The 14,835-nt window shown below is 40.4% G+C and overlaps 1 protein-coding gene and 1 long non-coding RNA gene across 15 annotated transcripts in view; both read right to left on the bottom strand.

The window, feature by feature from the left end:
* Nucleotides 1-11,684, bottom strand: part of PIKFYVE (phosphoinositide kinase, FYVE-type zinc finger containing) — a 78,748-nt gene extending 67,064 nt beyond the window's left edge. For 3 of the 14 annotated variants that reach the window (XR_010839194.1, XM_067026707.1, XM_067026715.1), the window contains exons 1-6: nucleotides 11,512-11,671; nucleotides 7,921-8,101; nucleotides 5,762-5,911; nucleotides 5,476-5,511; nucleotides 2,607-2,725; nucleotides 1,567-1,738 (exon numbers count right to left, since the gene is read on the bottom strand). Coding sequence is in view for 13 of the 14 variants with exons in the window: in XM_067026707.1 (XP_066882808.1) it covers nucleotides 1,567-1,738; nucleotides 2,607-2,725; nucleotides 5,476-5,511; nucleotides 5,762-5,911; nucleotides 7,921-8,092 (649 nt within the window). In the remaining variant the exon portion in view is untranslated. Of the gene's footprint in view, nucleotides 1-1,566; nucleotides 1,739-2,606; nucleotides 2,726-5,475; nucleotides 5,512-5,761; nucleotides 5,912-7,920; nucleotides 8,102-10,165; nucleotides 10,270-11,511 lie in introns of those variants that run through there. The other 11 variants (XM_067026711.1, XM_067026717.1, XM_067026720.1 and 8 more) reach the window with 8 other exon arrangements.
* A 1,299-nt stretch (nucleotides 11,685-12,983) lies between these two features.
* LOC136793716 (uncharacterized) lies at nucleotides 12,984-14,364 on the bottom strand. Its single transcript, XR_010839335.1, has 2 exons — nucleotides 14,291-14,364; nucleotides 12,984-13,212 (listed from the first exon to the last, which is right to left on the bottom strand). It is a non-coding gene; the product is annotated as an uncharacterized lncRNA (long non-coding RNA).
* Nucleotides 14,365-14,835: the final 471 nt, after the last annotated feature.

Raw genomic sequence — 14,835 nt, 5'->3', positions numbered from 1 at the left:
AGGGAATCCATACACCAACCACATTAACAAGACAGGATTTTATCCTAAAGGTAATGAGAACTCTGAAAGGGTTTTACGCAAGGGAATTTGACATGATCAAATTAGCATTTAACAGGATACTGACTAGTGTATGAAAAATGAATTCGAGATAGGGAAAAACTAAAGGTAAAAAAATTTTTTAAAGGCTGCAGCCATAATCTGGATGAAAGATAACTGGGGTCTGAACTCTGAAGCAGTTGAGGTTAAAAACAAAAATCTTTTATTTTTTAAGTGAGTAAGGCCAAAAGGAAGATCTACATGATAATAAAAATAACATGAGAGAGATATTAAGAGTGTTCTCAGACTTCCCTGGTAGTTCAGTGGCTAAGACTCCGTGCTCCCAATGTTGGGGGCCTAGGTTCAATCCCTGGTCAGCGAACTAGATCCCACGTGCTGCAACTAAGAGTTCACATGCCGCAGCTAAAGATCCTGCATGCCGCAACTAAAAGATTCCCGCATGCTGCAACTAAAGACCTGGCGCAGCCAAAGTAAACAAATAAATATATTTTTTAAATTATATACACACACACACACACACAATACACACACATATACACACACACATATATACACACACATATATATACTTTAAAAAAAAAGAAGTGTTCTCTTTTTGGTAACTTTGTCCGCCTTCCATTTCCACTCCCTCATCACTACACACACCGTTTAGTTTTTTTCTGCTTCAACAAATAATTTTAAATCTCTATATTACTAAAATTTAGGGAAGTATATGAGTAAATACAATTTGCTAAAGCACAATGTCATATAACTCAAGGAATATCTGTATTTTGTAAAATAAACTCATAATAATATAAATTAGTGATCACTCCAACCAACTTGTCTAATAAACATTAATGGGGCTTCGCTGGTGGTGCAGTGGTTAAGAATCCGCCTGCCAATGCAGGGGACACGGGTTCGAGTCCTGGCCCAGGAAGATCCCACATGCCACGGAGCAACTAAGCCCGTACGCCACAACTACTGAGTCTGCGCTCTAGAGCCCGCGAGCCACAACTACTGAGCCCACGTGCCACAACTACTGAAGCCTGTGTGCCTACAGCCCATGCTCCGCAACAAGACAAGCCACGACAACGAGAAGCCACGACAATGAGAAGCCGGCGCACCGCAACAAACAGCAGCCCCCGCTCACTGCAACTAGAGAAAGCCCATGCGCAGCAACGAAGACCCAACACAGCCAAAAATAAATAAATAAATAAATAAATAATTTTTTTAAAAAAATTTTTTTTAAAAACTAAACAACAACAAAAAACCATTAACGATCCCATGGTTTTCTGGTAGCATCTATGATACACTCTCTTCTACTCATGTTATTTATGAATATCTCCATCTACTTTATTATTTGACTATAAGGTCCTTAAAAGCAAAGCCACATCTCCCTCATGTTTGTGCCCCCCATAACTCACACATGATGTCCAAAATTTAAAAATGACTTAACATGGGTCCTGTATTATAACTATCTTATTGTTATGACCTGTAAAAATTGTAAACTTGTCAATACAGCTCATTTACCTGTATAACCCATAAATTTTCCAGGGATTTCTTGATTGCAGCAACGACTGCAGAAAATCTGCCCACACAGTCGGCAGTGGTGTCTGCGCCTAAAAGTGGTAAATTTCTCATTACAGTCATAGCACTCTTTACACTGGCTATCTGGCATCCAGTATTGCTTCAGGTCACTATCCTGTAACAATAAAAATGTGTGAAGGCTTCTTGAAACTATTGATCATTAAAATGCAATGGCAAATGCAATGCTAATCAAAATCCTAGAAAATTTCTTTTGCAGAAATTAACAAGCTATTTCTAAAATTCATATGGGAATGCAAAAGGTCAAAATGACCAAGACAATCCTGAAGCAGAATAAACTGAAGGACGTATAATTTCAGCCATTAAGATTTATTCCAAAGCTACAGTAATTTTAGACAGAGTATTAGTGGCAGGAAAAAACAGAGCTGTGGAAGAAAAAGGAGTGCCCTGGACATTTATGGACTCACCCTCACACGTATAAATGGATTTCTGACAAGATCTGTAATGCAGTCAGTGAAGGGTGGTCTTTAAAAAAAAATGGTGCTGGGACTTCCCCTGTAGTCCAGTGGTTAAGACTCTGAGCTTCCGCTGCAGGGGGCATGGGTTCAATCCGTGGTCCAGGAACTAAGATCCCGCATGCCGTGTGGCGCAGCCAATAAATAAATAAATTTTTAAAATTTAAAAAATGGTATTGGGTCCAACTGGACATCCATGGGGGAAAAAATGAATCTTGATCCATATACTTCACACAAATAATAAAGCTTCTTAAAAAAAACATGGGAGAATATTTACTACCCTGGGCTAGAAAAATATTTCTTAAACAGAACACAAAAAGCACAATCCATAAAATGAAAAAAACTGATAAACTAAAATTAGGAACTTATGAGTAAAAAATATGGTGTCCACAGGTGAAGTTAGTATTAACTGAACTTTCTTTCAAGTGGCATTGTACCATTTTTAGTGAGTACCGCATGGTCCCCATGTAAGTGCTTAATAAGTAATCTTCTAAAGCCTCTAGACAGTACCTGGCTCTTCCCCTCCATGATTTCCTTGAGGCGTTTTAATACTGTGCTGAGGCTTCGGAGCTGAACAGCTGTACGAGGGTCATGACCTCCAAAGGCAGGTTCTGCCTTCCTTCTGGTATCTGAGTCAGATTTACAAAACAAAAAAACAAAAAAAACTACCTTAATAGTCTCTAGTATCAATGCAAAGTACCTCTTATTTTTAGCATATATCAATACTTACAATCTCCCAGCCAGTGACACAGACTGAGAGTTAAAACTAGTCTTTATAAGGGTAAGAGTCTGTTGAAAGTGTTTATTACCATGTGAAACACTGCTTCACAAGCAAATGAGGGCTACCTGAGACGAACACTGTCTGAGACCACTGATGATTTTAAGGACTGGATGAGAGCACCACTTAACATGGTCCAAAATTCATTAATGATTTCTTGGGCCCTTCGGTCCTGCTAGAAATACCTGCGAGAAATTTAACAGAAGGAAAAGCAATCCCTGTGTGTTATCCTAGCCCAGTCTCTACAGTCAAACAGGTCAGCAACAGGGTTGAACAGTTCAGTTCAGTCTGCAGACCACAAACCCAAAGGCTCGTGGAGTAGATCATCAGAAAGGAATTTAATAGCCAACCCCACAGAGTCTGACAGACTTCAGAACATCCAGAATGGTAATTTATCCACAAATTTCCCTTCACCAATGTCCAAGCAGACTTCTCTTCCCCATAGAATTGCTAAAACCCCAATGCTACCCTTCCTTGCCACCCCCCTACTCCTACAGTTCCAAACTAGATGGGATCACTTGCTCTTCAAACAACAATACTGAAGCCAGTTCTGTCAATAATAAAATACGCCCACGTTCCAGCTCTGTGTCCACCAAAGCTGTGATGTATCATTTCCTTATTTTAGAGCAAGATTACAACTGAAGTTTCTACCTATTCCTGGCTCCAGCAGTTATTAAACCTAAGGATGAAGTAGAGGTGGCTTGACAAAAAGGATGAACATCCTTATTAGCTTAAACTCATTACCCTAATAACCTATGGTAAAGCAAGATGGAAAATGGCCCTCTCTAAATCCTTCCCAAACTCACTTGTTTGCTAGATTAGATTTAGGTGTTCTTTGTTTTGGTTGAGTGGGAAAGAAAAGATTACCAAAAAAATGTTTAGTTGGCATCTAAATCTAAATTGATGAAGAACTTTCCAAGATATTAATTACGGAAATAATTATCTAAACAGCACCTATGTTAGAAAACTTTGAAAACTTTATCTTTCTATAAATAATACCTTAATTTCAGCAGATACCTCAGATGTGTTATTACCAGAATAAAGATGTATGTGTATTAGATTGACCAAATTGTTCTCGAGTCTATGTGATAAACCAACTCTCCATGATTTACAAATTGAAAAAGGAGACAGATGAAGCTGTTAGAACAGTAAGGCTGTGCTCCCATGCACAGGCAACAATTAATTGTGAAGCCCCTTGCATTTAGCCACTTAGGAGTATGAGAAAGTAAAAACAGCATCATCCACAGAAAAAGCAGGAGCAAGACTGTGCCTGGAACCAACAGATGATGGTCTCATCATGGATGAAGATGAAAGAAACATGAGAGAAAATCTGGTCTAGCACTCTGCCCTCAAGCAAATCATCTTAGTTGCTTCTCTTGTAAAATGAATATTAGAAAATTAAATAACTTCCCAAGGTCACAGAGCTAGCAGACTGTGGAATCACAGCCTTTTAGTAGGAAAAGATTGGTAAAACAGTCCCAGGCTTATGAAACTCAAATGCCTCTAGCAGCTAAGGCAGAATCAAAGAATCAACTGGACTTGATAAAAGACAGTAAGGAATGGTGGGGATTGCAGCAAACTAGACATTACAAGCTCCACGTAGTGATATTTAAATTCAAGTTTATCAAAACATCAAGGCCAGGTTTGGTAGGCTGTCAGTCTGTAACCCCTAAATGATTAGATTCTAGTCCAACTCCTCAATTTTATAAACAAAAATATCCTATGCTTGACTCAGTATAGGATTTAGTCAAAAGAGCTCCCTTAACAAAAATAGGAGTGTTGCCACGGGCCAGGTTCAAGAGCTAAGGAGAGCTTAAGGTTAAAAGTGGGGACGGTCTCTTCCTTCCCTCCATTTGGAGTAAAGAGCTCATTTCTCTCTCTCCCGCCTCCTACCTTCTGATTCTTCCTTCCAAACAGCTGATATGACCCAGGCTGAGTCCCTTTGCCCTGGGAAACCTACAGAGGTGATACAGCCAGCTCCTCTCCAGTCCTTAGCGTGAAACTCTTCTTCTGCTTGGTTTCTCCTTCTTCTCTGACCCACCAAAAGAAGATTCTGAGCCAAGTCTCAACTAGCAATAAAATATCCTTCTGCCAACAACCATTACCTGTGCCTGCCTACTTTTCACTCGAAGACCTCATGGGGAAGACTGGCCAGATAAGGCAGGATCTGACATTCACGGACACCTGATTTCCAATGCTACATCCTTTTCCCTCTTACGCCACCTCTCATTGCTTTTCTCCTGTCACCTTGAGTTGGGCAACCACTGCACTGAGTTTAATAATCTAACAGAAATAGAACATAAAACAACTCACTTTATCTAGTCTGTGGATTCAGGCTGATCCCAGTCTGTACTCAACAGAACAGCATGAAAATGAAGGACATGACCACGCAGCAGACCAGGATGGAGAACAAACAGGCAAGAGGAGCTCAGCTTATCCAGCCACACTGACAGTTTGCACCCCGACAAGGACAGAAGGCCAAGAGCAAGTGGCAGCCCACTAACGGAACTGAGAGACTTCTGCAGCCAGAGGCATGCACATCACATTACACTGGCCACCCCAAGAATAGATGCAGCAGTCAGTCACAAAGTTGAAACTAACCTGTGTTCTCCTGGGGGTGTCGCAAACTGTCCTCTGCTGAAACCCAAGCAAGTAATTAATCAAAAAACAGTCAAAGAAAGCTCTGCCTTGCCTAAAGTTTAATGAAATGTTTAAGAACTCTTGCTTAGGTATCAACAGTTATCCAGTGAATAATCTCATTGATTCTCAAGAGTACCTGACTATTCCAAATAGCAAAAAAGTTAAGTCAATAAACAACCTGCAAAACACAATGACTGTAGGAAAAGTCTAATACACAGAGAGGAATGAAATGGGAACCGTGTCATACCTAACACTGAAGATCGCCGCTGGAGCTCCTCAGTAAGCTGTTTTTTATAAGGTGTAGGTGATCTCACAGATTGTGTCCTTGAAGGGAGCTGAGGGCTGGTCCAACTTCCACTCAGAGACTGTTGCTCTCCCTGACCCCCTTCTCCTCTCTCTGCAGCAAACAAAAGCTTGGAATTATTGGAAAAACTAAGACTCAGAGTTCAGCAAAGAGAAGGAAATAGATGAGAATGTTTTAGGAAAGAATGTGTACTTGTATTACATGCCTAAGTAAAAATTAGGTTTTTCTTAAAGAAAAAAGAGAAAAATTCAAAAAGGTGGCAAAATTACATCCTTGGTATATGTGACCTTCAGTTTGTTTCACTTTTTTTTTTTTTTTTTAAATATTTATTTATCTGGCTGAGCCGGGTCTTAGTTGCAGCATGTGGGATCTAGTTCCCTGACCAGGAATCAAACCTGGGCCCCCTGCACTGGGATCATGGAGTGTTAACCACTGGACCGCCAGGGAAGTCCCTGTTTTACTTTTCATTAGAAATTTCTTGAGCATATTTAAGGAAACAGAATGCAAGCTCCACAAGAAGGCAATGATTTTTTTGTTGTTCTGCTTTATTTATGGGATAGATCCCTTGTACTATTAAAATAGTGCCCAGTGGATAGTAGGTGCTCAATAAACATATGCTAAATAAAAAGACTACTGTCATTTAATGGCTAAATGTAACGTATCCTAGACAGGATCTTGGAACAGAAAAAGGACATTAGGTAGAAACTGAAGAAATATGAATAAAATACTTACTTCAGTTACTAATAATGTATCAATAATAGTTCATTAATTATAATAAACATACTCTACCAATGTAAGATGTTAATAACACAAGAAACTGGGTGTAGGGGTATATGAAAACTTCCTGTATTATTTTCCTAATTTTTCCATAAATCTAAAACTATTGTAAAAAATAAGATTGTTGCAGTTTCTTTAAAAAAAAAAAAAAGAGAAGATTATTGTCTTCAAAATGGACTAACAGGTTTTACAGAGCTTTAAACATGACTGCTAATAAAAGTCAGTTAATACTATTAAAATTTCTACTGAGTTAATTAAACTATTAACCCCCAAATCCGTTACAACTAGAGGGATTATTTTCTAACACATTTCAAACAATACAGCCAAATATAAAGCAAGAGATGTGGGCTTCCCTGGTGGTGCGGTGGTTGAGAATCCGCCTGCCGATACAGGGGACACAAGTTCATGCCCCGGTCCGGGAAGATCCCACATGCCGCGGAGCGGCTAGACCCGTGAGCCATGGCCCCTGAGCCTGCATGTCTGGAGCCTGTGCTCCGCAACGGGAGAGGCCACAAAGATGTAGGCCATGTTTTTTTTTTTTTTTTAATTCTTCTAACAAGTAAAAAATCTATTACTTAAAAAGAGCTCATTTTAAAAATATCTTTTCATTTGGTGTCATTAAATGTATACCTTACCTTAACAGGTCAACTACAAGCCTGCTGACAGCTTTCAATTTTTGAAAAATATGAACCCCCTTCCTCCCATGTGCTGGTCCTTTAGTTTCATTGATTTAATTAAAATTTTTTGCTTATTAACCCCTAAAAGAGAAAAATCCATCCTATGAAGTTAAGAAAACTGAGATATATTAAGAAAGGAAAAAAAAAAGAATGCTAACTTCACTTTAAAAGGAGACCTCCTTTTAACATTTAGTTTTCAATTCTGATCTTCAGTTGCCAATAATTAATAAGATTAAAGTGAAAATTCTAGCTTTCTCTTCTTATGCAGTTAACCCCAGTGACCTATGATTATAAAGCTACCTCCTTGTTAATATTTCACTTTCTTTCAAAGACATAGCATTAAAGTTGAACAAGAGAATTTCAGAGAATCAAGATGGTAGGGTCTCTGATCTTTCTTTTTTTTTTTTTTTTTTTTTGTGATACGCGGGCCTCTCACTGTTGTGGCCTCTCCCGTTGAAGAGCACAGGACGCACAGGCTCCGGACGCGCAGGCCCAGCAGCCATGGCTCACGGGCCCAGCCGCTCTGCAGCATGTGGGATCTTCCTGGACCGGGGCACGAACCCGTGTCCCATGCATCGGCAGGCGGACTCTCAACCGCTGCGCCACCAGGGAAGCCCAGGGTTTCTGATCTTTAAGAATAAGTCTTACCTTTGTTAAATCGAAAGAGATTTACAAAAGAACTATACGCTGATTTAAAAGGAGGTTCGTCCTGATCAGGAGTCAAAGGTTTAAAGTGTGTGAGATGAGAAGGACTAGCAGGAGATGGAGGCAGATCATTAGCGGAGTCCAATGTAGGGGAAGTCTTATCATCTGTGGCCATTTCATGAGTCTAATAAACAAAAGAAATAAGCAAAAGTAAGTTCCTCAGGAAGCCCGAAGGTTGATTCCAAACAGCATCCAAATATCTAGAAATATGACTTCAAAAATTCAGACCTGAAAAAACCAACGAGTAAATAAATCTAGTTTAGCATACACTCCAAATTAAGACTTGAAAACACTGAAGTCTAGATCATAAGGAAGAGCGCCTCAATTATCTAAAACTAGGAATATATAGTCAATCTCATTTTCAAAATTACTATTCAAATACAGAAAAATACTAAAATTATTAAAAATTTGAAGGTAAAAGGCATAAATGTGAGCAGACAAAAAGGAAAAAAAGGATTTTCACATGATTTATATAGTTTTCAAGATTTTTTTTGAAAAAATAGCTTTTTAAAGGGGAAAACTGGTTTTACATAAGCATACAAATTCCTCAAAGTTTTATTTTACTTATTTCAATGTTTTCTTTCCAAAAAATATAAAAAATGAATATTTCCTCAAACTATGCCTCATCACCTATAAGAAATATCCAAATCAACAAGCTGATTGATCCCCATCATATGTCCTCCTAGGCACAGGATCCTGGTTTTTCTCCTTTTAAGCCTAAATTCATAAAGGCATTAAAATGAAGATCTTAAAGGGCTTTTTTCTTAAAAAACCAAAAATTATAATTCAACCAAAGCTGTAAAGCTAACCACATCACCAGATGCAGGTAACAGAAAAGCACTGATGTCTATTTTCTGCCATATTGATTAATACTTCAAAGAGGAGACCATGAATTATGCATAACTCATTAAAATGCTATAGCTTGTAATCTAATTTATATTTACAAGGAGGACACTACACTCTTACAAAATGCTTTTCACTTTCAAAATCCTATCTATCATCTCATTTCATTTTTATAAAAGCCTAAAAGATACAGAGCTGGGCTTATTATTACACTTTACCTCTGAAGCAACCAATGTACGCTGAACCTAAAACAACTTTCTCGAGGGCCACATAGCTAGTCAGTGGTAGAGCTGTAACAAGATGCCAAGTTTTACCCCAGAATTACTCTTTATTTTTTCCTGAGAGCAGCATTTTATTTAATTATTTCCTCTTTTAATTAAAGAGATATTTCGAGTTTGCATTGGTTTTGGAGGCAGACACTCTTGGTTTCAAATTCTGACTCTGAAATAGCTGAGTAAATTTGGGTAAGAGCCCTGTGAGATATGTATTACCGTCTTCATTTTACATAGTGGAAACCGAGGTTTAGTGTGATTAAGTGGGACAGTATATGTGAAGCACTTTTAGCAGAGTGCTTGCCCATAAAAGGCACAGAATTAGTCTTTAGAGCAAAATTATCTTGTAGCTCTTCCCAGACTTTCAATTCTGGTCTACCTGAATTCTAACTACTCAGGACACTGACAGATTAAAACTTTAATTGATTATTAATTAAACAAAGCAAAAATAAAACCACTGATGAGAATTTTGGCAACAAGTGTTCATTGGAATGGAGGGAGGGGGAAGGAGAAGAGGAAGGGGCAGAGGAAGAAGAGGAGGAAGAGGGGGAGGAGGAGGGGGAGAAGAGGAAGAAGGAAAGAGGGAAAGGACACGTCCTTCTAAAGTGTCTGGACAACCCATATTCCAGCATAAAGGACTGGGAAATCAGCCGGTGATTGATCAAAAAGAGAAAAAAAAAAAAAGAGGGTCCTGGAGAGAAAGAATAATGTGATAGCGGTAACAACCTCAAGGCCTCAGAGAACATCCTATATTCTACTTTGATGCAAGTAACATGAGAAGGAGAGTTAGCAACCTTCCTAAAGAGTCTTAGCATCACACCTAAGGGTCACCCATGTAGAAACTTTTATTAGGTTTTGAAGATGTGAGGATAAAAATTACCAAGAAAACACTCACCAGTGTAGTTTCTAAAACAATACAATCACAGAGTTAATATTAATAACTACATAATAATACCAGGACCATGAAAAAACTACCTTGCGACTCTTATTCTGTGCTAGTTTAATAACGAACTGTCTGTGATATAAACTAGGATTCTTTCCTATCTGAGAAGTAATTAGAAGCATTCACTTACTCATTCAAAAACCTCTCATACATCACCAGCACTTTGCCTCTTCTCACTTGAATGCGACTAGTATATGCAGACCCACTCAGCACTATCAAAAGGCTTGTCAGGAACTGAAATTTAGAAAATAAGCCTGCTCTGCCAGCCAAACCAAAATTTTAGCAAAGAGAAAAATGCAAGTATCAGTTCAGTCATTTCTAAGTACGGTGGTTTTTTTTAATACTCAAAATATAGCAGGGCAGCTGAATACTAGAAATGTTAGTTTCCATCTACAAAGATTTTTTTGTTCAATTTTTGATTGACGTACCAACAGATGTTTTCTAAAGGAAAGCCATATGATCCATATTATTCTTCCCAGAAAGAAGTAAAAGAGAGGACATAGGAAAGTAATCTTGCTCTGCAAAAGAAACTTAACCTGCCGTTCTTTGTCACAAACTCGAATCTAACCGAGAGAAACTAAGAAACTTTTTTGTAAGAATCCTGATAGTCGGAGTGCCAAAAAACAGGATTCAAATAAATCAGAAATAAGACACTACAATATACCAAGAGACCACCTCTACTGTCAATATCGGAGTAGTTTTACAAAAGGATGTACTGAATCAGTACGGGATAATATAATAAATACACTCACCAGATAAACTGGAATAACTTGACTAAGACAGAATTCCAGCATTTCTCATATTTCTTGAACGCCTTAACAGTGACTTCTACATAGAACATAAGACCCCTAATTCCTAAAAATATTCCACTCTCATCCTTTTGTTGGGAACGTTCTAAACAAGGGGGAAATACTAACTGGGAAATCAAGTCTTCTCCTCAAGAGACTTTGAAACATAGGTACAAATGGAATAGCCTCAAAGACGAGAGGCAAGCATTTAAGGAGATATATACATATTTGAAACCCCGCTACCGGTACCGTTTTTGTAGATGAGGAACTTTCTTATCCAGTCTACGCATACACCTCTGAAACACAGGCTCAGAGCTTATCCATCAGAGGGAGGAGGAACTAGACTATGCATCTCCGAAGTAAGTTCAAGTACACGGGACAACAGAGGAGCAACAGAACTTCAAATGCTTCCAAGGAAACCTCTTCCAGAACAGCCCCATCCGGCTCCCTTCCCCACTCGCCAGACAAGGGGCAGCCGGGGAATCAAGGGAGCCGCCTGAATGCAGGCACGGGTTCTCTGCCCTTCCTTGCCCAGCCTCGGCCGCAGTCCGGCCGAAGTCGCGGCTGCAAAGCCCCAGCTCTCGCCTTCACTTCAGACTTCCCCTCTGCTCCGGCCCCAAAGCTTCCTAATCCCGCCTTCTTCCCCACTCTCAGGCCCAGCCGGCCGCGCGCCAGCCCCCTCCCTTACCTGCGCCTCCCGCCGCGGCCCCGCCGGCCACCCTCCACCCCAGCCCCCGCTTCACCGGGTCCAAGCGCAGGTAGGCAGCTTCAGAGCCCAGTGCCGCGGTTCTCAGGAAGCCGGCGGTTGCGGCAGGAAGCAAAGCTGCTTACATGGTTGCTGCGGCTTCTCTCGTCCGCCGCCCCCCCACCCGGCTACGCCCTCTGTTCCTCCTCCCCTCCAATCCGTAACTCCCCCGGGCGCCGGCTCCGCCCTCCCTGCTCCGCCCGCACGACGTTTGGATCAGACGCTCAGGCAGAAGGAGTCCAGCCCAGATAGAGTCGTGCTCAACACCTTGACCGAGATTAGGCCGCCTCAGCCTTCCTAGAGGAAGCCACGGCGACTGCGCGCGTGAGCGTCAAGTGTGCCGGGTCACCTGATGGGTGCAGGCTGGACTGCGGTTACCGTATGTCTCCGATGATATGGGCACTCATAATATGTTACCGCGCTCAGCGTTCTTACGGACTGACATTCACTTGCGTAACACTTGTGCCTAAAGCGAATATTGTTATCAGACTTGGGTGACTCCGCCGATAACTAGCCAAGTGACCTTAAATTACCAATTTCTTTAGGCTCCAGGCCTCTTATCTGTAAAACGGAGCTAATGATAGTACCCTTCACAGATAGTTTTTTGAAGATTAAGTAAAACATTGTACGTAAATGTTTGTAGACATTTGGCACAATGTCTAATCCGAAATAAGTGATGTTAGGTTTATAGCTATTTTTTTCACTCAAGTTTTGTGTTGCAAAGACTGGCGCAAATAAAGTTACCAAGCCCCGTATTGCTCAGCCTGGCTAGCATTATCCATCATTTTGTCCTGCTAGAGTGTTTTGCCATTAGCTGAAGAGAACATACCAAAACCTGCTGACAGGATTGTGGGACTTGACAGGGGCAGTCAGAAAGGAAGTGAAACCCACAGTGAGGCGCTGTTTTAATTAAATTCTGCAGACCCATTTCCCCCAAGAGTTTTGGCAAGTTCCCACCCATTTCTCCTTGAGCTGGGTCTTTTCAGCCACTGGAGAGTAGCATCGAAGCCTGAAGGCTGATAGCAGTATCAATGCCAGTCACCACCCTTAGCTGAGCCCCTCAGCAATCTTCCTAGGAGTCAGCAGTCAACTTCCTCTTCCATTCCTCACTACTGCTATTCCGCACCAACACCACCTTCACTATCATTCTCAGCAAGAGAATCTCATCTACCTGAGTGAAATAGCCGAGGTATTGGGTGCGGTCCCTAACTACCTAACCACCCCAATCACATTTACCTGCCTTCACATCCACCCTGGCCTGACTCCTGCCCTCATTTCTGGGAGAAAACAGTCTCATCTCCTGCTCAATCCTCCCAGCTCTCAATCCAGTCTCTCCTCTCTCCCCTGGGAGTGCCACCAAGTCCAAGCTCCAACTGCTGGCGGCGCGACAGGCCAATAAATCGAGAGACGAGGTGTTGGGGCAAGCGACTTTATTCAGAAAGCCAGCAAACCAAGAAGATGGTGAACTCGTGCCCCCAAAGAACCATCTTGCCTGAGTTAGAATTCAGGCTTCTTTTATACTAAAAGGGGAGGGAGTGAAGTCAAACATTTCTTGTTTCCAGTCAGCCTCCACAGGAGATGGGTTAATTTCTTCCTCCCCTGCAGTCATCCACAGGTCCGCCTGGTCAGGATGTTGCCTGTGAGCTAAACAAAGGTATTTTAGCTAAGCTCATTACCTGGGAGGCAGGATTCCCAGAGATGGGCCATTATGTATAATTTAAGCTTACAGGCAGTATTTCTTTAGTGATTAACTCATAATAGAGTACAAAGTGTCTTCCCTATTACAGAAGTTTGTGCTGTCTCTTCAACCTCTCTTTTTCCAATGACCCCTTCCTCCTTAACCCGTGAACATGCTCAAGTCTATGCCTTCCAGAAACAAAAACAAAGACAAGCAAAAAAATTCCCCCCTCTTGTAGTTAGCCTGGTGACGTTAATATTTCATAAACATACAATAAGGTATAAATTAGACCAAGGGAATCATATGAACAGAATAGATAGCTCAGTAAAGATGGCCCACTGAACAGCAAAATGATTCAGTTATACAGGTGTATACATTCTTTTTTATACTCTTTTCTAATCTGTTTTATCACAGGATATTGAATATAGTTCCCTGAGATACACAGTAGGACCTGGCTGTTTATCCATTCTATACATGGTAGTTTGCATGTGCTAACCCGAAATTCCCAATCCGTTCCAACCCCACCTGCTCTCCCCCTTGGCAACCACAGGTCTGTTCTCTATGTCTATGAGTCTGGAAGACTGGTGTTCTAAATGAATCCTCACATGGCATCCAGTGGAAAAGCCAAGTTAAATTCAAAACAACCAGAATGTAAGCAGTGAGTTTCATATTCAAATTGCAAGCAGTAATTTAATTTCAGCCAAACATTGTTACATTTAATTAATGTTGACAATGGTAATATATTTTTTATAGTTTTGCTTCTAGTCATTTTGTCTATAAGTTTGTTATTTTATAGTTGTATGAGAGCTATCAGCATAAGTAGCATATATCTGTATATATTAATATAAGTCACTGCTCGGGATCTACAAAAAAACTTTTCAGTTGAAAAGTACTTCCTACATCACTGACTTAGGAAACGATGTTTTAGATTTTTAGAAAGGTAACGCTATTACCTTTCCTCCCACATTGGCTTAGAACCAAATTTGTAGCCCCCTTTTGGCACTGTTTAGGATTTGATGGAATACGTTTTGTGATTAAACTCACCTTGGTTCTGTACAATTTCCTGTTTATTCTGTCTTTTCCTCACCTATATTCAATGTCCTTTGTCGTGCTATACTGTATGTATCTTGAAGGTTGCCCTAAATCCTTTCTGGAACAAGAATGAATATAAATAATTTTAATAGTGGACAAGGGGTAATAACGTGAGCCTGATATAATATAGAGTAAATTTACAATCTCAGGTGATTTGGAGTCTCAAATTAGAGATGAAAATACAAGACCATACACCTCTATAATCAGTTCTATAGGACTAAATGGAAATGACCGCTACTTTCAGTTAATCCATCTCAATCAACAAGCGCGAGGCTGTGTATGCTTTCCTTCTTCCTTTTCTCTTGGGAAAAATACCAGTGCCCTCTAGTGACCAAAATGCACCTCGCATCGTACCCTTCATAAGAGTAATAATAATAACCCGGTATTAGAGATAATTTTAAAAAATAAATTTGGGGGCATTGAATCCTGGACCACAAATGCGATTATCCTACAAATCACGATCTAAAATACTCCTCCCCCGCCTTCCATGTTTTCAA

This window comes from Kogia breviceps, chromosome 2, assembly GCF_026419965.1.
Source record: "Kogia breviceps isolate mKogBre1 chromosome 2, mKogBre1 haplotype 1, whole genome shotgun sequence".
Lineage (NCBI taxonomy): Eukaryota > Metazoa > Chordata > Mammalia > Artiodactyla > Physeteridae > Kogia > Kogia breviceps.
Note: the sequence above shows the minus strand (reverse complement) of the source record. Positions and strands in the feature narration are given on the sequence as shown.